General features: G+C 33.7%; 1 protein-coding gene across 4 annotated transcripts; it reads left to right on the forward strand.

Moving 5' to 3' along the window:
- The first annotated feature begins 6,827 nt into the window (after positions 1 to 6,827).
- On the forward strand, positions 6,828 to 15,204 carry LOC108485270 (receptor-like protein 15). Of its 4 annotated transcripts, none has more exons than XM_053029232.1 (11): positions 6,828 to 7,474; positions 7,696 to 7,854; positions 8,429 to 8,509; positions 8,600 to 8,752; positions 9,537 to 9,611; positions 9,877 to 10,020; positions 10,143 to 10,193; positions 10,409 to 10,522; positions 11,193 to 11,258; positions 11,550 to 11,693; positions 12,479 to 15,204. In XM_053029232.1, exons 1-11 carry the CDS (start codon positions 7,114 to 7,116, stop codon positions 14,974 to 14,976), a joined length of 3,846 nt encoding a protein of 1,281 aa, XP_052885192.1. In that variant the 5' UTR covers positions 6,828 to 7,113; the 3' UTR covers positions 14,977 to 15,204. The 4 variants fall into 4 exon arrangements, with proteins under 4 accessions (XP_052885192.1, XP_052885191.1, XP_017644589.2 ...); XM_053029231.1 differs by having other exon boundaries at positions 6,835 to 7,474; positions 11,178 to 11,258; XM_017789100.2 differs by having other exon boundaries at positions 6,835 to 7,474; positions 11,547 to 11,693.
- Positions 15,205 to 27,559: the final 12,355 nt, after the last annotated feature.

Below are 27,559 nucleotides of genomic sequence, written 5' to 3' on the forward strand. Positions count from 1 at the left end.
CACCAACCACTACACTCCACCCGTACCAGCCATACACTCCATGTGGGGAATAGCTCAACCCACCCAAATTTAACACTCCACATTGCAAACCTTTGCTCGTCATCAGCTATCAAGAATTGAGGCAAAGCCTCCAAGACGTGGACAAGCCACTTTCAAGATTCCTCCGTCAATATCCCAAATCCATGCATCGATAATAACATGGCATGCAAATAAATAACAACATCAAACATGCATTTAGGTCAATTTAACCTAGGGATATTTCAAGAATTCATCTACTAGGGGTAAAATTGTAAATTTTCCATTTTTAAAGGTATTTCAAGAATTTATCTATTTTAGGGTTTTTCATGCATATTCCTACTTTTCACATACTAATGTAATCACGCATCGAGGGTTCTTACCGAATTGGGTCTGCATGGCCCATCGTCCAATTTTAGCCCATTAAGCCCAAAAATATTGAGGGCACGTAAATCATGCACTTTGCAGTCCAAATTTTGCAGCTTACCAAAAACATTAATCGATTTACCTCACGAGCATTCGCACACTCGCAAATCTACAAAATACCGCTTTTGACATTTCGCTTTTCACTTTTGCCGATCTAGACTAAGAAAGAGGGTGTTAGTTACACACTGCTTATGACGATATGTCGATGAGATCCACACACGAACCGCCTACAATTGGATTACTAACACGTTAATCTAACTATTCAAATACGAACTACGATTAATCCTTACAATATTCGCCAACCACACCTACAGATCATGGTAAGTTTATAAGAAATCAATAAGCAACCCATTAACAAATTTTTGTCAATGTTTACCACATAATCATAATTTCACTGCAAGCTGTCTTCCGAGAAACAGTCACTAAATCATTTATAACTGAGCTACGAAACTCCACATTAAGTTTCGTTAATTTTCCTAAAAATAGACTCATATATCTTCTATCCATAAAATTTTCAGAATTTTGGTTTATCCAATCAATACCAGATTTTTCTCAAAGTTTCCCATGTTTCACTGTTTGACTAATCTGACCACTCTTCATTACGAATCAAATTTCTCATTGTACAGAATTCAAAATATGTTCTTGTTTATTTCATTAGAAACTAGACTCAATAAGCTTTAATTACATAATTTATTCAGCTTCTAATTCATCTCCCACAATTTATGGTGATTTTCCAAAGTCACGTTACTGCTGCTGTCCCAAGCAGATTTATTACCAAATCACTCTTTCATACACCTATCTTGCATGCATGTTATTTAAACATGTATATCACCAATCAATCATCACATATCTATGATTTTTACTTAAGCATAATCTCCATTTCATCATTTTAAAGCACAACATGTTAGCCGATTTTTCCCTTTAGCATCTAAGGCACATGCATGCTCATTTGTTTGGCTCAACTTCACATATCTTCCATTTTTCATCAAAAGAACATGAAACAACAACCATTTCCTTCATTTTAATTCATGACCAAATGCTCACAACACAACTAAAAATCAAAATATACTTCAAGAGTTAAGGTAGAATCAAGAAGAACTCATGAACCTCAAAATAGAAGCAAGGTACCAAGAACTTACCTTCAATTTTCCTCCTCCTAATGACCGAATACTCAAGAGCTTTCTCCTCTCCTTTCTCTTCTCTAACTTTCAGCTATGATGAACAAAGATGGACAAAACTTTGTTCTTTTCACCCCTTTTCTTTTAATAAAACTTCATATTTCATCCATTTAATTCTTTAATACAAAAGACATGATATTCTTATCATGAAACATTTACCTAACCCATTATCATGGAACATTTACCTAACCTATTATCATGAAACATTTACCTAACCCATTATCATGGAACATTTACCTAACCTATTATCAATTTGTATCAATTTGTACCATAAATTATGGATATCAAGTGTACATTTTGTCTACAACAACATGATGGTTGGCCACTTCATGTAAAATGGGAGGTTTGTCATGCAAATCCTCCTATTTTGCACTCCTATTTATTTGGCCACTTCAATTTAGCCTATATCATTTTCAAACATTTTCACATAGGTCCCATTTCATAATTTCACCCCTTTTTCTTATGGAACAAAAATTAACTAAAATTGTCGGGTTCTATCTTAAGTTTGGGCTTTCTAGAGGCCCACTAACATAATTAAACCTATGCCAACATTCACAGGATTCCCGAAAATTGGGGCGTTACAAAACCTCCTATTTTACATGAAGTGTCCAGCCATCATGTTGTTGTAGACAAAATGTACACTTGATATCCATAATTTATGGTACAAATTGATACAAATTGATAATAGGTTAGGTAAATGTTCAATGATAATAGGTTAGGTAAATGTTCCATGATAATGGGTTAGGTAAATGTTTCATGATAATGGGTTAGGTAAATGTTTCATGATAAGAATTTCATGTCTTTTGTATTAAAGAATTAAATGGATGAAATATGAAGTTTTATTAAAAGAAAAGGGTGAAAAGAACAAAGTTTTGTCTATCTTTGTTCATCATAGCTGAAAGTTAGAGAAGAGAAAGGAGAGGAGAAAGCTCTTGAGTATTCGGTCATTAGGAGGAGGAAAATTGAAGGTAAGTTCTGGTACCTTGCTTCTATTTTGAGGTTCATGAGTTCTTCTTGATTCTACCTTAACTCTTGAAGTAGATTTTGATTTTAGTTGTGTTGTGAGCATTTAGTCATGAATTAAAATGAAGGAAATGGTTGTTGTTTCATGTTCTTTTGATGAAAAATGGAAGATAGGTGAAGTTGAGCCAAACAAATGAGCATGCATGTGCCTTAGATGCTAAAGGAAAAATCGACTAACATGTTGTGATTTAAAATGATGAAATGGAGATTATACTTAAGTAAAATCATAGATATGTGATGATTGATTGATGATATACATGTTTAAATAACATGCATGCAAGGTATGTGTGAAAGAGTGGTTTGGTAATAACCGCTTGGGACAAGAAGAAGAATGTGACTTTAGAAAATCACCATAAATTGTGGGAGATGAATTAGAAGCTGAATAAATTATGTAATTAAAGCTTGTTGAGTCTAGTTTCAAATGGAATAAACGAGAACATATTTTGAATGTACAATAAGAAATTTGATTCAGAATGAAGAGTGGTCGATTAGTCAAATAGTGAAACATGGGAAACTTTAAGAAAAATCTGTATCGATTGGCCATACCAAAAATTCTGAAAATTTTATGATAGAATATATATGAGTCTATTTTCAGGAAAATTAACGAAACTTGATTTGGAGTTTCAGAGCTCAGCTTATAAATAATTTAGTGATCTGCTGTTCGTGAAGATAGCTTGCAAGTGAAATTATGATTATGTGGTAAACATTGACAAAAATTTGTTAATGAGTTGCTTATTGTTTTCTTATAAGCTTACTATGATCTGTAGGTGTGGTTGGCCGAATATTGTAAGGGGTTAATACGTAGTTCGTATTTGAATAGTTAGATTAACGTGTTAGTAATCCAATTGTAGGCGGTTCGTGTGTGGATCTCGTCAGCATATCGTCGCAAATAGGTGTGTAACTAACACCCTCTCATAGACTAGATTGGCAAAAGTCGAAATGCCGAAATGCCAAAAAGTCAGTATTTTGGGAATTTGCGAGTGTGCGAATGCTCGTAAGATAGTTGGGTTGTATATTTGGTAATCTAAAGTAATAAACTGCAGTACGCACGATTTCATACATTTTGATAATTTGGGTTTAATGGGCCAAAGATCGGGTTCATGGGCCAACGGGCCCAAATCGATAAGTATGCGCGTAAGTGTTCGATAGTACGTAAATAGTTAGGATATGCATGAAAACCCTAAAAGTAGCTAAATTACTATAATACCCTATGTATAGAAAATTATCATTATACCTCTAGGTGCAAAATTACCGTTATACCCTAGGGTTAATTTTGACCAAAAGCATGACGATCTAATTTCGTATGATGTATGCCATGATTATATATCTGCTGCATGGGGACATGGGTTATATTATGGAGGAAGCGTTCGTGGCTATGCCACAAATATTCGATCCGTGGCTCGCCACAAATATTCGATCCGGTGGCTCGCCACATATATCTGCTTCCGTGGCTCGCCACGATTATTTGTATCCGTGACTCACACATTATTCTGCTCGCAGCCATGCTGCAAATTCGTGGTGTGTAGCGGTTGGGTGGGTCGAGTTGTCTCCCCACACGTGTAAGGTTGGTATGGGGTGTATACTGTTGGATATGGTTGAGTTTCGCATAAACATGTAATATCTGCTCGCTCATTATGGGCCTATGGACTTTATTTTGAATTATGTTCGGCTAAGGCCAACTTATTCTATTTCGTGGTTTAAGCTGATATAGGCTATGGTTGGGTTAATTTACACATCGAGTTTCCCAAACTCACCCCTTTTATTTTCATCCACGCAGAAATCCCCAACCATAGTGGGCTTGGAGTCGTGAGGGAATTCGGAGTGGCCACCCGCTCGAAAGTTTGATTTTCTTCCGTGAATCGGACATCCTTTTATTTATGTTTGAAGTTTTGGGTTTTAAATGTAATAAGGCCGCTTAATTATTTTTATGGTTTTAATATGTATTACTAAGATAGGTAATACTTATTTTAATCTTGAAATTGGATAGCTTTAGGCGCATTTTCAAAAACAACAGCTTGATTTCAAAATAACACGACAACAAGCAAAGCTTCCGAATGAAAGTATTTTCCAAAATTAATCATTTTTCCTAAAATTGACTTAATCAAATCGGTTTCCTAGAAATATCCATGACGTTAAGGTGTGACAATGGCGGTATGCATGTCTAGGATTGGATCCGAAGGGAGCTTGGTACTTAAGCAGTCCGATGGACTCACCACCTCTTTTCCGGTTTCTTACCTGGTGCACAGCTTCCATTCACTTTAACCCTTAATGAATTAATCTTTTGAACATCAAGTATGATTTTCTGGACTTAGAATGGAATTTTTTTTAACGTTTTTGATGTGGCATGCCGGATCCGGCCATAACTTCTGGGCTGGGTTTTGGGGTGTTACATATGCATTTAAAATTTGATCCACATAATATTCAAACCTGACTCATGGAATGACTGGTTGATATGATATTGATATTCTAATGACTAAATTAAAATAGCTTGAAATTTGAAGTCTAATTTAAGACATGAATCATAATTTTGGAATGTTTAGAATAATTAAACCATATATATAGTGCAGGGTGAATGTACCTAGCAAGTCTCTTTGTTATAATGACCCGATCAAATTAGTCCTTCTATTATTAAATGGATCAATTTAAACTCTATACAATTACAATATAAATTAAGGTGAAATTTAAACAAAAATACCATTTACCGTTTAAAATATCAGCAAAGCAACAAGAAAAATGGTTTGAATTAGGGTCCACACGGGATTCAGTCACTGTGCACCTTCTAAGCCATTTATATACACATTAACATATATATCTTTAGCGTGGAAAATAAGAGGCTTCCATGGAAAATATCAAATAAGTAAACCATTTAAGGGACGAGTGGAAAGAGTCTGTAAATTAAACAAATCATCATGAATAGGGGAGGGGGGTCCATAATTGAAATATAGTAAAATAATATAAAGTGTTTTATTAAATCCGGACGTAAGCGGTGGGTTAATTGATATTGTCTCCCATCGAAATTAAAATTAATAAAGTTGGGGAAAAAAAATAAACCATTTAAGGGATGAATGGACCCTTTGTGGAATGGGTTTCTTGGAAGCATGAGGGGCCTAATCATTTTTTTAATTTTATTTATTTTTTACATCATAATTTTTCAATAATAGCAACTAATTACTTTTATATAAAATAATTTCATGAATTCATCCGATTAATATATAACTAAATTAAATATAAATTTTAAATATTTAATTTTTATTGAAGTTAACATATTTTCCTAAAGAAGTCAAATATGTTTAATTTTGTAATACACCAATATGTTATTAAATTCTCATTATTTTGTAATTAAATTTCCACCTTCAAACAAAACTTCATAGAAAACCATCATTAATAGCATCTAACATTTCATATATATGCAATTTGAATGTTGAATATTAGTATATTTCATTGTGTATATATTTAAGAATTATGTTGAATATTGTATGAATAAGGTCTTTCATATAAAATAGTGTCTTTAAAATTTAAGAGACTTCTTCTTTTTCTTTTTAATATGTTACATTAAAGTTGTCATTAAAATTGATTCATATATTTTAAATATGATTCATATAATATTTAAGTTAGTATTTAATGCCCATTATAATGCCCAGATTGATGGAAATTTTGATAATCTATTGACTTAATTAGAGTATCTTGAAATTTGAAGTCTAATTTAAAACATAGATCATAGTTTTGGGACATCTAGTATAACCAAACCATATATATAGAAAAGGGTGAATGTACTTGGTAGGTCCCTCTTAATAGTGATCAAATTAAATTAATTCCTTTATTATTAAATGGATCAATTTAGTCTCTATACTTTTAAAAAATTATATAAAACTAAATTTAAACAAAGTTAACATTTACTATTTAAAATATCATTCATTGTTTCAACAAAAGTGTATTATTTTGTTTGGTGTTGAATTCTAAATGAAAAAATAAAATTATGTTTGCATTAAACAATGAATGTTAACTATATTCCTATTTGGTCTTATTTAATTTTTTTAATAATACATTAATTTGTTAATGGTTTTCTCCTGATAATAAAACTTATTTTATCACAATAAATTAATCAGCAAAGCAGCAACAATTGGAAATTGAAGAAACGACTGTGGATGCATTTAGGATGATCAAAGACAAGAAACAATGGCACATGAATTTGAAGGAGTCTGTTCTGTATATGAAAAGAAAGTAAAGAAAAGATAGTGGTCCACACGGGATTGACTCCTTATTAGCCATATGCATTAACATATGTATCTTTAATGTGGAAAAAAGAGAGAAATAAGAGGGTTCCATTAAAATATCAATGATAAAGTTGAAAAACAAAGTAAACAATTTAAGCGATTGTGAATGAATTTCTTGGAAGCATGAAGCGTTCTTCCTTTTTCTTTTAGCATATAAAGGGGTTGCTGCATCGGCTACAAATGCATAAAGTGGTGAGATGGAGTTGAAATGGTTGGCCATGGTTCTTGTAGTGTTATCCTTAAGAGCTGGGCTTTGTGATGGGTGCTTAGAGGAGGAAAGATTTGCTCTCTTCCAACTCAAACCTTTCTTTGAGTTCATTAATTATAAGCTTCAAGCCAATAACTTTGAGTCAAATCCAGAGAGTTCATCAAATTGTTGTGAGTGGGAAAGGGTTGAATGCGACCCAATAACTGGACGAGTCACCCATCTTTTCCTTAATTATTCTAGCTCCAATAAGATGCAGTGGTATCTCAATGCCTCTTTGTTTCTTCCTTTTGAGGAATTACAAAATCTTTCTTTAAATAGGAATTTCATAGCCGGTTGTATTGCCAATCAAGGTTTATTACCTTTCAACTTTATTATGAGCATTTATTTATTTTTCTTATTTTGTATGTTAAAAAAAATCATTTCAGCTACTTGTTTATCGTTGAAATGACATTTTATTATTGCATCAATTTATAGTTTTGGTATGGACCAAACTAAAAATTTACCATATTTTTTGGAGCCAAGACCTTGTCCCAGACATCCCTAATTTACTATATTTCCTTATTCCTTGTAGGTTTTGAAAGGTTGTCATCAAAGTTGGACAAGTTGGAGAATCTTGACTTGAGTGAAAATCATTTCAACGATAGCATTTTAGCATCCTTAAGTGAACTTTCATCACTCAAGTCTTTAAATCTAGAGTACAATTTATTCACAGGATTAAATCCTACAAACGGTAAAGTTAATATTTAATTATATATGATGCAGAGCTGATCCAAGTTTAAAGTAGTTTTGTCCATTTTTTTAATATTATTGTTAATAGGTATTGAGATGTTATTAAAGTTGAACAATTTAGAAACTTCGGATTTATCTGGCAACGGTTTAGGAAATAACATCCTATCACAACTAGATGATTTTGCCTCTTTAAAATCATTGCGTTTGATGTATTGCAGACTAAAAGGAACCCTTGATATACAAGTCATGTTTCCTTTTTGAATATCATGTTTAATTTGATTTAAAAAAAGTAGAAAGCTTATTAGTTAGTTGTTTTTATAAGGGTAAAGCAACATTTAGTCCTTGAATTTAATAATTTTTCAAGAATTTAGGTGATGACATGACACAATCTTATAGTGCGACATCATCTCATGGACCAAAGCTATGGAAAGATGTTAAATTCCAAGACTAGTGTGGACAAAAAATAGTTCAAGGACCAAGTTGGAGAAAATTACAAAATTCAGGGAGTAAATGTTATATTATCCCTTTTTAAATAACTTGATTAACTAACATATATTTTCATTGAATATGAACAGAGAGCAATAATAATGGGATGAACTTGAAGGAGTTGTATTTAGGGGGAAATGAAATGAAGAGCCTTGGGTCTTTATTCCATGGTAAATCACTTGACTTAATTAATTGTTCTTCAAACATATATATCATCTTTTTTAAGATGAAATTACATTAACCTTTTTTTTTCTTTTCAGAAAAAGAAGGAATGAAGTTGAACAAACTTGAGGTACTTAGTTTACCTGGTAATCTCTTTAACAACAGCATATTCTCATCCCTTGCTGAGCTCTCGAATTTGAAGTCATTGGATTTATCTGATAACGAATTGGAGGGGGCAATATATACAAAAGGTAAGAATATGGTATCTTTTGATTTTATATGATTTGTTATTTCTTTTATTTGTAATTTTCCTTTCACAATTAAATGCTTTTCATCCATTTTCCAATTAATTAGACATATATTAAATAAATTGTTAATATTATTTGCAAGCACCTAATTACCTTTTAAAATGGTAAAAAAAGTCATGCCTTTTTAAAGTAAAAATTAGATGAATGTTGACATATTTAGAATAAAATACACACGATTTAATAAGATATTATTTGAAAAGAAAAAAGAAAAATATAATTTCAAATATATTATATGGTATTTGGAAAATTCTTATTTGAACACAACTGAAAATGTTCAACCCTTATTTGGTCATTTTGTAAAGTTTCTCTTATTTGAGGTAGACTTAACTTTTACTAAACTCTTTTGAAAGTTTTGATTCATGTGTCTCATAAAAAGTTTCATCTCTATTTAAACACTTAGCCTAATATTTACCACCGATAATAGAAATTTTATAAGTTGAACTGAATAATCCCATTCAAGTTAGACCAAAACTTAATTGAAAAGCTAAGTTTAACATTTAAAAAAATTATTGTTTTGAAATATATATATATATATTATTAACATAATAAAACAAATTAAGTGGGAATTGAAAATAACTTTATTCAAAATTTAACTCAATTAATGTAGTAGGTTAAATGAATAGTTCCCATTATGAATGCTTTAAATATTTAAATTAATACACTATTAGTTTTCACATGCTAAAGAAAATAAACTTATTTTTAGTTTCCTTTGTAAATTTATCTTCAGATTTAAATGCTCTCAACAATTTAGAGGAGTTGTTCTTATCCGGTAATGAAGTGAATGGATTTATTCCATCTCAAGGTATTTATGATTTTTTTAATTTTCAATTTAACATAAAATTTATTTTTTAAAATTTTGTTATTGTTAAATTTAGTATAATCTTAAGAAAAATATTTGACATATTACTGGTTAAGATTTTAGACCCCATAAGTAAAGTCAATGAGTGGACAAATGTCCTATAGAGATATAATAAAATATTTAAAAAAAGAGACACGTGTAAATTTAAAAAAATAAATATTTTATGGAATAAAATCACTAAAAATGTTGTTACTTGATAATGGTGCAGGACTAAGGCTGATGAATTTGAAAGTTCTTAATTTGAGTGCTAATGGTTTCAACAATAGTATAATGTCATCTCTTGCTACACTTCCGAATCTAAAGACTTTGAGGATAGATACCTATCAATGCAATGGATTAATGGATATCAAAGGTAAAAACCACCCTTCTCCTCATCCTCTGTATTTTTTTTTTCTTAAGAAGAAAAAAGAATTACTGAATGATATATAAGCTTTATTTGAACTAAACTATTTTTCAATTTCTGATTCTCCTCAGATTTATATGGTTTCAGCAATTTGGAGGAGCTGTATATGTACTGCTATGCATGTAATGTTAAACTATACTTTGGGGTAAACTATAAAATTTATAAATAGAGGAAAAAAATAAAAACTCATTTTACTATTGAAGTAAAAAAAAATTGGATTTATAAATTAATTTTCATGATTTGTTAGTAATTTAGCATTGAAGCAAATGTTTAATTATTTGCACTGACTTCTTAATTACACATATTCTAAACAAATAAAGCATTGTTCGACATGCAGATTCTTATTGTAGCTTCTCATTACAATTATTGGGCTTATTCCCCACGTTGAAGACTCTTTCGTTAGAGAGATTTAATATTAATGAAACCACAATGGCTTCTCATTCCCACAATAGTAAGTTTTGATGTTTTCTTACAAATTAAATATTATGAATTAACTTATACATGTAGGTCTAATTATGCATACAGTCCTTATACTCATCGCATTTTTTTAATTTAATTTCTCTATTTTTAATTCTATTAATTTGGATTGTATGATATTTTTAACGCAGAAAACTTTGCTCATATTGCCAATTTAAGGGCACATTATGTCAGAAAAAGAAAACTTTCCTTTCTTTGAAACAAAGCTAAGAACCTTACAACTCTAGATTTAAAATCGAAAATCTTACCATACTAGATTCAACATTTTTATTTGCTTATTTGGCCTTCCACTCATGTAAATTTTTTTTGCTCGATCAAATTATTACACATTTTAAGCATTTGCAAACAATGTTATAATCTGCAAAATAAAGTTAGCCACGTGAATAAATATTTCATCTTAAAAAAGTCATGTAATCCAATTTAACAAAAGTCTTTCGATAATGTTATCAGTTGGATTTCAATTATTAAATCAAATGAATAGAGAGATTAAATTTCCGAGATTAAGAGTAGAAAGACTAATTTTTAAATGTGCAAAGAGTACAAGACATAATTTGATGGTATATATTTTGTTGGGATATTTCTCTAATATCTTTGCCTTTATCTCTCTCACACATATTTGATATTGAAAGCCTCTGTTACAACAGAATTTACTTCATTGAAGCATTTAGAGTTGCGGGGTTGTAAGGTCAACAAAAATCTCACTCGACAAGGTAATTTCATTCTTTTAATTTCCATCTTATGATAATATTTATTTCATTTTAAGTCATTTTTTATTTAAAATTGTTATTACCAAGAACTAGACTAACTTCTTAATTTACACAAAGTACATGAAGCAACATTTGACAAATTAAAACAGAAAAAACTAGCATCTCAATTTTTGTAAAATAAAAGAATGAAATTCATAAATTTGAATCCTTATTTTCTTCGTATTTTTATAAAAATATTTTGTTTCCCATATCTTCTTCATAATATAACTTGCAGTTAATGTTATTGAACAGCAGGGCTAAATTTGAGAAGTTTGGAAGAATTGGAGTTGGATGAATCATATTTACCTTCAAACTTTATTCAAGCTTTTGGACCTCTAATTTCTCTTAAAAAATTTACAGCCCATGGTATTGATGGTAACAACACTCCACCTATGCGTGGTAAATATTCTATTTTCAGTTGCTCATCATTTTAGTTTTATATATCTCTAGATATAATATATATAATTGTGCTGAATTTTTTATTTTTGAAATTTAGTTTCTCTTAAATGTGGTAATTTGGAGTACGGATTTAGATGTCCAAAGATTTGATCTGCTTTTTTTATATTCGAATGTTACAAATTTAGATAATATTCGGATTCAAAATGGATATGGATAAATAGATACATATGAATTTGCTTTGCTTATTCACATAAAGCCATAAAAGAAGATATTTAAATCTACTCTATAATTTTGATTTTATATATAAATAAAAAATTAGCTACTTTTATTTTTTTGAATCAAACCTTTGAATATTAAAATGCATATAATCAAATTTAATGGAAATTCATTAACAATACACCAATTAATCTTTAAATTTCAAATTGCACAAGTAGAAAGACGAAATTTTTAATTTCTACAAAACATATAGCCTAGAGAAAAAAAAAATTAAACTTAAGCAATACAACTAGTACTAAAGGCAAAGAATTAGGGCTTAGCATCTTGAATGCCTAGATTCAAATCTCACCAGGTGTGTAGATTCTCTCCCAAATAATTGTAAGTTTAAAGTCCATTATGTATGAGTTTTATCTAAATTTATTTTGAGTTAGATTTGAATATATTCTAATTTTCACTCTTGAATATTTTATATTGAGTTTATTATAACTCTATTTAATTGAACATATATTATTTGTTATTTAAATTTGTAACTCTTTAAATATATACATATAATACTACTACTTTTGCAGATTTTTGTGAATTGATAAATCTCCAAGAGTTGGATATCAAGAACAATAATCTAAGGGGTAGTTTACCCATGTGTTTCTCCAAACTCACGTCCCTTAAAACATTATCTCTCTCTTATAATCAATTTTCTGGAAATATATCTGCCCTTAAGAGCCTAACATTGCTTGAATCATTGAACCTATCTTCTAATCAGTTCTCCGGAAATATATCTGCCCTTAAGAGCTTAACATTGCTTGAATCTTTGGACCTCTCTTCTAATCAATTCTCCGAAAATATATCTGCCCTTGAGAGCCTAACATTGCTTGAATCTTTGGTCCTCTCTTCTAATCAGTTCTCTGGAAATATATCTGCCCTTAAGAACTTAACGTTGCTTGAATCTTTGGACCTCTCTTCTAATGAGTTCTTTGGAAACATATCTGCCCTTGAAAATCTAACATCCCTCCGGTTGTTGGATATTTCAAACAATAAATTTCACATCCTAAGCTCATTAAGACCCTTGTTCAACCTTTCAAAACTCAAGTACCTCTATGCAGATAACAACACCATACATGCTGATGATCATGAGATGTCGCATTCTTCGGCTCCAAGGTTCCAATTGAGTTCCATCAGCTTATCTTGTTGTGGAAGTGGTGGGTCATTTCCAAAATTCTTATACCATCAAAGTGAATTGCAGAAAGTTTATCTCTCAGACATATATTTCAAGGTGGATCGATTTCCATTTTGGTTGTTGGAAAACAACACGAAGCTAGGGATCCTGGATCTCATGAATTGCTCTCTGTCAGGGCCTTTTCAAGTGCCATCGCATGTGCATCCTGCTTTATCATATTTGGATATCTCCAACAATGCCTTCGGTGGCAACATCCCAGTAAGAATTGTAGCACGCTTACCATTTTTGGGTTATTTGAACATGTCAAAGAATTGTTTCAATGGCACCATTCCCTCTTCATTTGGTGATATGAGTTCCTTACAAGTTTTGGACTTATCAAACAACCAATTGTCTGGACAGATACCTGAGCACATGGCTATGGGTTGCTCTTTATTACGGTTCCTTGTATTATCAAATAACAAATTACAAGGATCAATTTTCTCTGGGAATTTTATTCTAACAAGGTTGGTCGTGCTCGAATTAAATGGAAATAACTTCACTGGGAGGATCCCAAATGTCTTAGCTAACTGCTCTGACTTGTATATACTAGATCTTAGCAATAACTCTATCTATGGTGAAGTCCCAAGTTGGATTTGGAATATGTCAGAGCTGGCAGCATTGGATGTGAGCAGGAACCAACTCTTTGGTAGATTGCCACAATGGAGGGGATATGCTTCGAATTTGGAACAAGTTTCCATGGCAGATAATCAACTTAATGGTTCAATACCAAGGGCAATTTGCAGTCTCAATCTCAAACTTCAATTTTTGGACCTTTCCATGAACAGTTTATCTGGGACTCTACCATCTTGCTTCAAGCCGGTATCAGTGAAGGAAGTTCATTTATCTAAAAATATGCTACAAGGAGCGTTATCGAATGCTTTTCGTGATAGCTCTTCGTTGGTGATATTGGATCTTAGCTATAACCACTTGAAAGGTAACATTCCAAATTGGATTAGCAACCTTTCTGACTTAAGTTATCTTCTCTTAAAGGGAAACCACTTTGATGGTGAAATTCCAATTCAATTATGCAAGTTGGATCATTTAAGCCTGATTGATCTTGCTCAAAACAATCTCTCTGGTGGTATTCCTTCTTGTTTAAAAGTTTCTGCCTTGAACTATGTACTTGAGCAATATATTTGGCATCAAACTATTTATTCCAACATGATTATCTTGAGGTCCATTGAAGTTTCAATAGAATACACAATAAAGAGCAGATCCTACAATTACAAGAGAAGAATGCTTCAATACATGTCTGGAATTGATCTCTCCTGCAACAAGCTTACCGGTGAAATTAGTTTTGAAACAAAAAACATTATGAAACTCCTCACATTGAACCTTTCTCACAATAGCTTGACCGGACCAGTGCCACGAGCATTTTCTAGCCTCATGGACATGGAAAGTCTAGATCTTTCCTACAACAATTTGATAGGGAATATCCCTGCCGAATTTGCGCTGTTACATTTCTTAGAATACTTCAATGTGTCATATAACAATTTATCTGGAAAGACACCTGAAAGGATTGGACAGTTGGGAGCATTTGATGAAAGCAACTACATAGGGAATCCTTTTCTTTGTGGCTCATTGGTGGGGAAGAATTGCTCGCCCGTGGAAACACCATTGATACCGAAAGCTTCGGCTGGCAACAAAGAAGACCATGGTTTCATTGATATGGATGCCTTCTATGCTAGCTTCTTCGCATGTTACGTGATGGTGCTACTGTGTATCGCAGCTGTGCTGTACATAAATCCTTATTGGAGGCAAGCATGGTTTTACTATATACAAATGGCCATTGATTCCTGCTACTATTTTGTGGTAGATAATTTCCCCATAAATTTTTGTAGTGGAAACATGTAGAAAATTTTGTTGTGAAATTTGTCGATTGCAATGCCATGTTTATAAGTAGCAACTGTGTTAAGACGTGGATTTAAAGTGCTCTTTTGGAACTGAAGAAAAACTCCTGCAAACCATATTCTTAGTTTCACTGCTTTTTCAGTTGGTTTGATTTCAGTTTGTACAAAATGTTAGCTGTCACCAGGTGCCGTCCTTCATAATCTCAGTAGTAGCAACAAATAATTATGGAAATATTGTTTGCTATGTGCAACACCACCTTCATGTTGAGTAAGTTTCTTTCCTCCACACACAAATGAGCAACTTGGCTGCTTGGTTACACATCCAAAAGCTTCCAAACGCTGTGCAAATAAAACCCAAACATTTGTCGCTTCCATTTCTATTCTGCCATTCAAGCAGTATGAGTTGATGCCCATGCCTCTGGACTCAGGAGTCGTCCATTTTTTTCATTCTTCAACGTTTGTTCCCATTTTATTTGACTAGTAGTATAGAAAGCATAAAAAGTAAACCATTTAAGCATATGAGGGGTTCTTCCTATTTATTGTAGCGTAGAAAGCACAAAGTTTACATGTGTAATCGTGAACTTGGGTCAGCTTCACCTAATTTCGTAATCTGATTTATCCTTCACATATTATTTCATAAAATAATATAAATTGTTTTATTAAACCCCGGCGTAAGCGGTGGGATATTACTAATTATGTTAATATTCTATCACGTCTGTCGAAACCATTTTTTTTGAAAATTGAAAATAAAATGGGAATCGATTTTTTTGAAAATAAAACGTGAAGCCGCCACCGATCTTTTTTGTTTACGTGTGATTGGATCACCAAGAATTTTAATAAAATATTTTGGTTTACTAAAACAACGATTCTGGGCTACGCAATTTTGAGAAAACGGGTTCGAGAGTCGGTTACATATGAGGAAGGATCAGCACCCTCATTACGCCCAAAATTGGTACCAAATCGATTGAATGTTGTCCTTATGTCTAAGATTTAAGAATGTTTTTGAAATGTGATCCCTTTTACAAAAATTTGAATAGCCCGAATTGGTCGTCAAAATTTTCTTGTTTCAGAGGGATACAACATCACATCCAGCACGATTGGACAGGGTCTTTTATACCCTCGAAAACACGATAAGTTTCGAGTTCCAAAAGTTTATAGGTTGAAAATCACAAAAGGATGCTCGATTATTTAGTCCAACGAAAAAAAACGACACCCAGCACGGCAGGGCACGTTTCCTCGAATTTCCAAACATTGAACATTGCCTCGCTTTAGCATTAGAAAATATGAATGAAATTCTAAAGGAATATTCAACTATTTTAAGCAAATCGAAAATCGAAACCCAGCACGATTGGGCACGATTCCCTAGATTTCCAAGCGTTGAATATTGCCTTGTTTTAGCACTTTGAAGACACGAGTGAAATTCTAAAGGAATATTCGATTATTTTGAACAAACAAGAAATTGAAACCCAGCACGATAGGGCACGACTCCTCGAATTTCGAAACATCAAACATTGCCTTTGGTTTGGAGGAGTCCCTTTCATTGTAGTTTTAAAATAGAAAGAATTGTTGATTAAAAGGTAATTAATTGAGCTAAAACATTTAAATAGCCACTCATAGTAAAAAATATGCATGAGAATAACGACATATTATCTTGTCAAAACATATTGCCAAAGCATTCACAGATCATGAGATTGCAAGGCATAAACAATCAGATATGAACAATACAAAAGTAATGAATTTACAATGCGACCAACAAAACAAATAGTCATACACTATTCTAACATTTATGCTAACAAATTTTAAGGGATATCAACAATGTATTTATAATCTATAATAGAAAATAAACATAAGGCGAAATATATATAAAAATAAATAGAATCCAAATAGTAATGCATAAATTTAAAACAATTGATGTGAGAGAGTAGTTCTAAGAATCAATCAATATACAACAATTTAAAACGAATGATATATAAGATATTTGGATGTATATATATATAAGTGTGAAAATAATGTTAAAACACTTACGAATGAATAAGTAGAATCTAAAACAAAATCTTTAAAATAATTTGATCTTAAAATAAATCACAAAATAAGAACCACATAAAATCATATGTAACATAGTAATATATTTTTAAAAAAATGAACATTATACAAACAAAGAAATAAGTAATATATAAAATAATATATATATATCAAGATGTCAATCTAAATAGATAGTATACATATAATACAAATAATTTACTATAAAAAATATTTGGAAGTGTTTGAAATAAACAAATATATATATATATATATATATATATATATAAATAATACTAGATGAATGTTTAAAAGATAAAAATATATGCGGTGAAATAGGATCTCAAAAGGAGTACATTATATACATGAATAAATTTAATGAAAACATATATACATATGTGTAATAAGATAAAATAAATAACATATATTTAAAACAAATAATGTATGAAAGCCTTAGGTCAATAATAAAATAATTTAAAAGTAAAGGATAGTACAAATTTTAAATTAATATGAAAAATGGCTAGAACTTAAATATGTACATATAGTGAAAGATAATTTAAATAATATGTAAAATATGAAAGGTTCTATATATATATAAAACTTAAAGTAAATAATAGTAAAACAGTTTGAAATAAACTATATAAAACTTTAAATAAATAACATATAAAATAGCTTAAACTACATAATATATATATAAATTTAATATGTAAAAGTTTAAAATAAATAATATATACATAAAAACATAAAATAAATAATATACAAAATAATTTAAGATTAGTTTACATAATTTTAAAATAAGTAATAAACATGAAAGTTTGAGATAAACCAAAAGATAAAATAGCTAAAATAAACAGTATACAAGTTAATAATGTAAAATGGATTTTAAAATAAATATCAAAAGAAGAAGATTAGAGTAAGCATATACGAAATAATATACATTAGTTTAAATAAGTAATACACATAAATAAATAAATAAAATAGTTTAACATAAATGATATATATAAGAATGCTAATGTATAAGAGTACTTAGATGAATATCATAAAAATTTAACAAAGGAGAGTGGAAGAGAATTTTAAAATAAATAGGCAAATAATAAAACAAATAAAACATATATCCAAAAGCAAGTATAAAAATAACATACGAATATAAAGTAAATTTGATAAAACAATTCAAAACCATATGTTGAAACAGTTTTTTTTTTAAAGCTAAAATGAAAAATAAGAACAAAAAATGAAGAATTACATAACTAAAATAAACAAACTCAAGTGAGCTAAATACAAACTAAAAGGGTTAACTAATAAATAAAACGAACTGTTGAAAACGAAATAAGGACTAAAGTGCAGTGGCGCGAATGTGGGAGGATTAAAAATGAAAATAAACCAAGTCCCGAAACGAGGCGTTTAAGTGCAGGCTGAAACGAATTTGACACAAAATCCCTGGGCCAAATTTTAAAAAAGGATAAAATGCATCTGGTGCGATTGGGTACTCGTGCAAAATAGGAGGGCCTCGCGCGCAAATACTGTAACGCCCCCGTACCCGAGACCATCGCCGGAGTCGAGCTCGAAGTGTTACTAAACTTAATTCATCAATTAAACAACTTAAACAACTTATTACCAACCATGCATGACAACCAAGCATATGCACATTGTTGAAACCACCCCTTTTTCATGTTGTTTTGAAATTTTAAATTTAATGAAAAATGGGGGAATCTTTTGAAAAACAAATGCATGGAGTCGCCACCGATCTTTTTGTTTTGGGTGTGATCGGATCACTTAAAAAATTTGGTTATTTTAATAAAAGATTTACGATTTACTAAAACAACGACTCTGGTCTACAAAAATTTTAGAAAAATAGGCTCGGGAGTCGGTTACACATGAGGAAGGGTTAGCACCCTCACTACGCCCAAAATTGGTACCAAATCAATTAACTACTGTCCTTATGTCTAAAATTAAAAATGTTTTTGAAATGTGGTTCTTGTTAACAACATTTGAATAACCCGAGTCGGTTGCTAAAATCTCCTTGTTTCGACATCCAGAAAATTTATAATTTGAAAATCACAAAGGATGCTCAACTATTTGGTCCAACGAAAAATCAAACCCAAAGACAAGAGGGTACGACTCTCAATTTCCAAACATTGACCATTGCCTTACCTTTCAAAATACGTGTGAAATTCCGAGGAGATATTCGATTATTTTGGACGAATGAAAAAGCGCAACCCAGCACAATAGGGCACGATTCTCAAATCGCCAAACATTGAACATCGTCTTCGTTTTTAAGAATATTTTCTAAAAGCGAGTGAAAACCTAAAGGAATATTCGATTGTTTCGACTAAACGAGAAATCACAACCCAGCACGATAGAGCATGATTCCCGAATCGTCAAACACCAAGTATTGCCTTCGTTTTAAAGGATTTTTAGAAGAGCCGAGTGAAATTTTGAAGGAATATTTGATTATTTTAAACAATCAGGAAATTGCTACCCAACACGTTAGGGCACGATTTCGCGAATTGCCGAATATCATGTATCGCCTTCGTTTTAGAGATTTTAAAAGACACGAGCAAAATTTTAAAATGATATTCGATTATTTTGAACAAATGCGAAATTGCAACCCAACACGTTAGGGCACAATTCTGCGAATTGCCCAAACATCAAATCTCATCTTCATTTAAGGAATTTTAAAAATATGAATGAAATTTTGAAGGGAAATTCGATTATTTTGAGCAAATACGAAATTGCAACCCAACGCGTTAGGGCACGATTCCGCGAATCCCCGAACATCAAATTTCGCCTTCGTTTTGAAGAATTTTTGGATGAATACTTAAAAACATATTAATTCGATTTGAAATAAGGCAAAGTTAATCATAAAACTTGGGTTTTAAAACCACATTTCAAAAATCGAAAAGAAAACAATGAACGGGGTGATATGTACATGCACGATACAAAGCTTAACGAATGAAAATATTAATCAATTAGCAGAACAAGCAAATATAATTATTCTAAGTTAACCTAATTTCAATTGCGATAATAAATAATAATTGACACATCAACAGGATGAATACCACGTGATGATAATGTATATGCCACAATATAGAACGACCGACGAAATATATACAAAGCTAAATAGAATGCCAAAACACCAAATAATATTTTTTTTAAAAAAAAGAAATGAGGATTGATAGTATGAAAATTTTAAAATATGTGTAAAACATAATATAAATAATAATAACAATAATGTATAATATGATATAGTCTTTAAGAAACATAGCGGTTCTACAAGTTATGTGTATATATAAATAATTTTCAAAAATAGCTATTTGTGAAAACACGGAAATACATGCATGCTTAAATGAATGTTTTTTAAAAAAATAATTTATATAATGGTTTCAAGAATGTATCTATATATGTAGTAAGGAAAACAATGTAAAATACATAAATTAAATAATATCTATCTAAATCAAATATAGGTATTAACATATACACATATACATATAATAGAAATAATTTGAGAGATGCGTTTAGAGGATTATATAAAATACGAGGAAAAGAATTGATAATAGTATATATACATATGAAATGAAACCAACTTTAGTACAAAATATACATGTGTATATACATATATGAATATAATAATATATATAAGAATATTTACATGAAATATACAAAACATATTAAAATAACCAATATATGAATGTATGAATAAATTAATTAAGATGAAATTAAAACAAGAAAATGACTGATTTACAAATAAAATAGTCCAGAGGATTAAAGTGCAAGCGTGCAAGATACAGGGACTAAAACTGAGAATAGCCCTAGCTTTAAAACGCAGTGCAGGGATATGGACCAATGTGAATTCGTGCGAGGAAAAAATTTTAAAGAAAGGGAGCACCCATGCAGGCTGATTTGAATAGGGTGCGAATGGGGAGGGACTGATATGGAAAATAATTCCTCACCGCAAAAACACGCGGGTCATCGGGCAAAAACAGGATCGGTCGGGAGCATAGCTTGCGACGCCGCTTTGGGGCCACGGTAATAAGCCTCAAACGACGCTGCTAAGCAGTATAAAACCCTTTTCATGCTAGATTTCCAAAGGTCCCAAACCCTAGCCCCTTTTCATTAGCCGCGCCTCCATTCTCTTCCCCGAAAGAGCACCCGCCCGCAGCAAGGTGTGATGATCGATGCCCCAAGTTCCGAAGTATGGCCCTTTTTAGCCACTGATCCCCTTTCTATCTCCGATTACGACGAAGCGATAGGGGACCGACGGCCCGGAAGCGAGGTAAGTCCTATCTTTTTCCTCCTTTTTTCTTATTTTGATGTGAAGAACGAAAAAGAAAAATAATAAAAAAGCAGATCCCAAGAAAGAAATGTAATAAACTCGAGATTTAAAGCCGGAAATCACCTTGCTTTCTTTTTTGCTTTCTATTCCTTCTATGTGCGTGTGTTCATAACCCTTACAAGGATCAAAAGCTTGGCTTTTTATAGCCGAAAAGAAAGAGGAAAAATTAACAAAAAACAAAAAATACAATGTTTTTCTTTTTGTTTTTCTTTGCTGTTGTTGCTTGTTTGTCTCCTTGCAGGTACGGAGCAGAGGACCTACGCTGGCAAATTGGTGCGGGGCGTACGGGGTGGTGCTGGCGTATGTACGGGAGCGTGCGTGGCGCCAAGAGGAGTGTACGGTGCCTGGAGGCTGCTGCAGTTGCTGCGACTCGAGGACCCCTTTTGCCCTAGGGTTTGCCAAAGTTGAGCATGGGTTTCGGGCTGTTTGGGTCTGTTCCAGTTAGTGGGCCATTATATTTGGGCTATGGGGCTACTGGTTTTTTGTAATTGGACTAAAGTATTTAAGGGACTGTTATAATTTTGTTTAATTTATTTTTGGTTTATTTGGGCCGGGCAAATTTGGCTCATTACAGCTGCCCCTCTTTGCTCATTGTCATGGAACGATAATAGAGCAAAGACTATAAATGGGCCAATTTTGCCAGGGCCCACTAAGCTTCGACTTCTTGGTGCTTCTTTTCTTTGAGTAGCCTCAATATGCTCCGCTGCAACTTCAGGGATACATGGTTCGTGTGTTTCTATCCTGCTCTACTGCAACTTCAGAGAGATAAGGATTGTGACTTTGATTTTGCTCCACTGCAACTTCAGGGAGACAAAATCTTGCAATCTTCGGCCTGTTGTCCTACAACTTAAGGGTTAAGGCTCATTTTATCTGATCTGCTCCACTGGAGACGAGATCTGCAATCGTCAGCCTACTCCACTACAACTTTAGGGAGCTAGGGTGACGGCTTAAATCCGCTTCACCGCAACTTTAGGAAGCCGAGATTCGTCGTCTTCGATTTGCTCTTTGTCAATACAGAGACGCCAAATCTGCTATCTTCGATCTGTTCTCAGCCAATAAAGAGACGCCAAATCTGAGATCTTCAATCTGCTCTCCGCCAATACAAAGATGCCAAATCTGCTATCTTCGATCTGCTCTCCACCAATACAGAGATGCCAAATCTGCGATCTTCGATCTGCTCTCTGCCGCCAAATCTGAGATCTTCGATCTGCTCTCCGCCAATACAGAGATGCCAAATCTGCTATCTCCGATCTATTCTCTGCCAATACAGAGATGCTAAATCTGCGATTTTCGATCTGCTCTCCGCCAATACAGAGATGCCAAATCTGCGATCTTTGATCTGCTCTCCGCCAATACAGAGATGCCAAATTTGCTATCTTTGATCTGCTCTCCGCCAATACAGAGACGCCAAATCTGCAGGATTTACCAATGTCGCCATACTGTCTTCTAAAAATATGACGTGTAATATGGGTTTCCTGTATCTGTGTATGTCAAATAACTAGGATGCTATGATCGAGATGAATCAAGTGTTCCTAACTAAATGAATGATTATGAATGTAGAAATGTTATGAGAGTGATTTCTTTTTAAACACTTAAGGCATCATTGCTCATAACTCGTTCGGGTTCCATCATTGATGTGTTATCGCGTCTTCTTACTTAGCCGTTATCTCTGACAGAAAATTTGAAGAAATAGTCTTAATTTGGATTTCTCTTTTCCCAATATTTTCCATCTTTGAGCCCGGTTAGTCCTGACTAGTGGCCCTGTTTCAGGTCCTTGTACTATTTAGAGACTTTCCAGAGTAATATGCATAACATCTTTTGTGTGAATATTACATGTTCAAAAATCGCGATTTTAACAAAAATGCTCGAAAGAGATTATCATAATGGACCAATAGAATTTTATTAAGCAAAATTTGATATGAATACATAGGATGTCGATTCTGATAAGGTGCAGAAAAAGGTGCCCCAGATATCGCAGCACGAGTTTCACTATTCTAATTTCTCAAAAGCTTATTCGAACCAAATGTGTGTTCAGAAGATCCTGTGTATTTTGTTGATGCTCCGAGGTGTAATGTTCTTCTGTCTTGTTGATTTTGGAAGTACAAGACTACCATATGCCCTATATTCAAAATTTGAGCTGCCCGTTTTCGGGTTTTCAACTCAAAAACCCCTTTGGTTCCAAAGTGCCCTTTGCGGGTTTTCACCTTGGCCTCTCCTTTTTTTTTTTAAAAGTCGGAGCGCCCTTTGCGGGTTTTCACTCTGGCCTCTTTTTCTTCAGGTAAAATACTTCTTGATCGAATTCGAGTTTACAGGATTGGGCAAGTTTTTACTGTCCATCTCGGCTAAAATCAATGCTCCTCCAGAGAAAGCTTTCTTCACCACGTAAGGCCCTTCCCAATTAGGCATCCATTTCCCTCGAAAGTCCTTCTGTATGGGAAGGATCTTTTTCAAAACCAAGTCTCCTTCGTGGAATTCTCTAGGGTGAACCTTTTTGTCATAAGCCCGCATCATTCGCTTTTGGTACATCTGACCATGACGGATAGCTCTTAACCTCTTTTTCTCAATTAGGTTCAATTGATCATATCGAGATTGGATCCACTCGGCTTCTTCTAACCTTAACTCCCACAACACTCGAAGAGACGAGATCTCGACTTCGATTGACAACACTGCTTCCATTCCGTAGACCAGGGAGAAAGGGGTTGTCCTGGTTGAAGTTTTGACTGACGTTCGATAAGCAAAGAGGGCAAATGGTAACTTCTCATGCCAGTCTCTGTAGGTTTCGGTCATCTTCCTCACAATCTTCTTAATGTTTTTATTGGCCGCTTCTACTGTCCCATTCATCTTCGGGCGATACGGTGACGAGTTGTGATGTCTGATCTTGAATTGACTGCAGACTTCTGCTATCGTACTATTGTTCAAGTTTAATTCATTGTCAGATATAATTCTCTCCGGCATTCCATATCGACATATAATCTCCTTTTTCAGGAACTTGCTTACTGCCGACTTGGTCACACTAGCATACGAAGCGGCTTCTACCCACTTGGTGAAGTAGTCGATAACCACGAAGATGAACCGATACCCATTGGAAGCTTTCGGCGATATCGGTCCAATCACATCCATGCCCCACATAGAGAATGGCCATGGAGAAACCATGACATGCAGCGGTGAAGGAGGCACATGAATTTTGTCTCCGTAGATTTGGCACTTATGACATCTCTTAGTGTGATTGATACAGTCTCCTTCCATGGTGGACCAATAGTACCCGAATCTCATAATTTGCCTGGCCATTGTAAAGCCATTAGCATGTGTCCCACAGACGCCTTCATGGATTTCTTCCAAAATTTTCTTAGCCTCTACAGCATCTACACATCTTAGTAGCACTTGATCCTTTTTTCTTTTGTATAATATATCCCCATCTAAGACATAGTCGATGGCCAGTCTTCTTAGCGTTCTTTTGTCATTCTCGCTCGCCTGGTCCGGATATGCACGATTCTTCACGTATTGCAATATATCGTGATACCAAGGGTGATCATCTCTTTCTTCAACTTCTTCAATATTGTAACAGTGGGCCGAAATTTCATAAATGCTCATCCGGATGGGTTTGACATCTTCTTGTTTGTTTACCTTAATCGTGGAGGCTAAAGTAGCCAAAGCATCAGCCATCTGATTTTCGTCTCGTGGAAGGTAGTGGAAGGTGATGTCATCAAACTCTTCAACCAATTCAAGGACCAGTTTTCGATAATCGATCAACTTGGGGTCTCTGGTTTCCCATTCTCCCTTGAGTTGATAAATCACTAGCGCGGAATCCCCATACACCTCTAGCACTCTAATCTTGCGTTTTATGGCTGCGCGGATACCCATGATGCACGTTTCATATTCCGCCATATTGTTTGTACAAATAAAATCCAATTTACTAGTTAATGGATAATGATCTCCGTTTGGGGATACCAAGACGGCCCCGATTCCATTGCCCACAACATTTGATGCCCTATCGAAGTTCAATTTCCAAGGAAGTTCTTCTAGAGCACTTTCTTTAGCCGTAGTAATACACATTAGGTCTTCATTCGGAAAGTCGAAGTTCAGAGGCTCGTAATCTTCCAAGGCTCTACTGGCCAGAAAATCTGCTATTGCACTTTCTTTTACTGCTTTCTGGTTTACATAGACTATGTCGAATTCAGAAAGTAGAATCTACCATCGGGCCATCCTTCCATTCAAGGCTGTTGACTCCATCATGTACTTTAAAGGGTCCAATTTTGATATGAGCCAAGTGGTGTGATACAACATATACTGCCTCAGCCTTCGGGTTGTCCAAATTAGGGCACAACACAACTTCTCTATCGGTGGGTACCTTATCTTACATTCTGTGAACTTTTTACTAAGATAATAAATAGCTTTTTCTTTCCTTCCCGACTCGTCATGCTGACCCAATACGCACCCCATGGAATTCTCAACATCGCTAAGTACAAGATCAACGGCTTATCGGGATTAGGTGGCATCAAGACCGAGCGTTGGGTAAGCATCGTGTTGACCTTATCGAAAGCCCTTTGGCATTCTTCATCCCATTCACCTGGGTTACGTCTCTTGAGGAGGCGAAAGATAGGGTCACATTTCTCAGTCACCTGTAAAATGAACCGAGCAATGTAATTTAATCTTCCTAGAAAGCCTCGAACTTCTTTCTGAGTGCGCGGCGGAGATAGCTCTTGTATGGCTTTACCTTTGTCTGGATCGATCTCAATCCCTTTCTCACTAACCACGAATCCGAGCAACTTTCCAGACTTAGCTCCGAAGGTACATTTGGCTAGGTTGAGTTTTAGCTGGAACTTCCTCAACCTCAAGAATAGTTTTCTCAGGACTTGTATGTGCTCCTTCTCTGTTCGAGACTTAGCGATCATATCATCGACATAAACCTTGATTTCTTTATGCATCATGTCATGGAAAAGGGTTACCATGGCTCTTTGATAAGTTGCCCCCGTATTCTTTAGTCCAAACGGCATCACCTTATAGCAGAACGTCCCCCACATGGTTACAAATGTGGTTTTCTCCATATCTTCAGGATGCATCTTGATCTGGTTATATCCCGAAAATCTGTCCATGAATGAAAACAGTGAATGTCCTGCCGTGTTATCCACTAGGGTGTCGATATGAGGCAGTGGGAAATTGTCTTTCGGGCTGGCTTTATTCAAATCTCTGTAGTCCACACACATTCTCACTTTTCCATCTTTCTTAGGAACAGGGACGATGTTGGCTACCCAATCTGAGTATTTTACTACCTTCAGGAATCCAGCGTCAAACTGCTTTCGAACTTCTTCCTTTATTTTTAGCAAGACGTCGGGCCTCATTCTTCGGAGTTTTTGCTGAACTGGCTTACACTCTTCTTTTATGGGAAGTCGATGCACCACGATGTCAGTGTCCAACCCAGGCATATCTTGGTATGACCATGCGAAGACATCTTTGAATTCTTGAAGTAATTCAATGAGGTCTCGCTTCATTTCCGCAGTGATACATATTCCGATCTTCACCTTTTGTCCTTCTCTTAAGCTCACAATTTCGATTGATTCTTTGTGAGGTAGAATTTGTTTCTCATCTTGTTCTACCATCCTCAACAAATCAGGAGATAGGTTACAGCCTTGGTCCTCTTCAAAATCCTGAGAATTATCCATACACACATCTTGCTCGAAAGGAAATTCTGAGTCGCTAACAATGTCACTCGTATCATTAATATCTGGGGACCTGTTATGAGGATAAAGGCAGATACAAAGAATCAAAATAATTCGAAACGTTTATTTGCGTGATATGATTATGAATGACGAATGAAAGAGTATTTAAAAGAATGTTTCAAGAATAAAAGAATTTGAGAGTAATCATTTGTATGGTTATAAATGAAATTGAAAGAACGAGATATCATCTGCTAAAAAATGATAATAACCGTGCATTTTATTGAAATATCATTTTTAAACATCAGCTTATTTCACAAAAGATTCTTATCACTCCTAGGCCTAGAGCAATAAGTGTGTTTTGGACATTACTCTGTATTCGTTCTAAAAACTACAGGGATCTCTTCCGCAGTCCAGTTGTCCGATAAACTTTCTCTTCCGGTCTCCTCTTCGTACATGACGTTGATGTCCAAACTTTCCAGGCTTTTTTCTATAGCTCCCATCATTGATGTGTCTCTTTCGGGATGGATGATTCCCCCAGACACAAATGTTTTCGATATATGGGGGAATATCATTAGTTT

The sequence above is a fragment of the Gossypium arboreum genome, chromosome 6, assembly GCF_025698485.1.
Source record: "Gossypium arboreum isolate Shixiya-1 chromosome 6, ASM2569848v2, whole genome shotgun sequence".
Taxonomy (NCBI): domain Eukaryota; kingdom Viridiplantae; phylum Streptophyta; class Magnoliopsida; order Malvales; family Malvaceae; genus Gossypium; species Gossypium arboreum.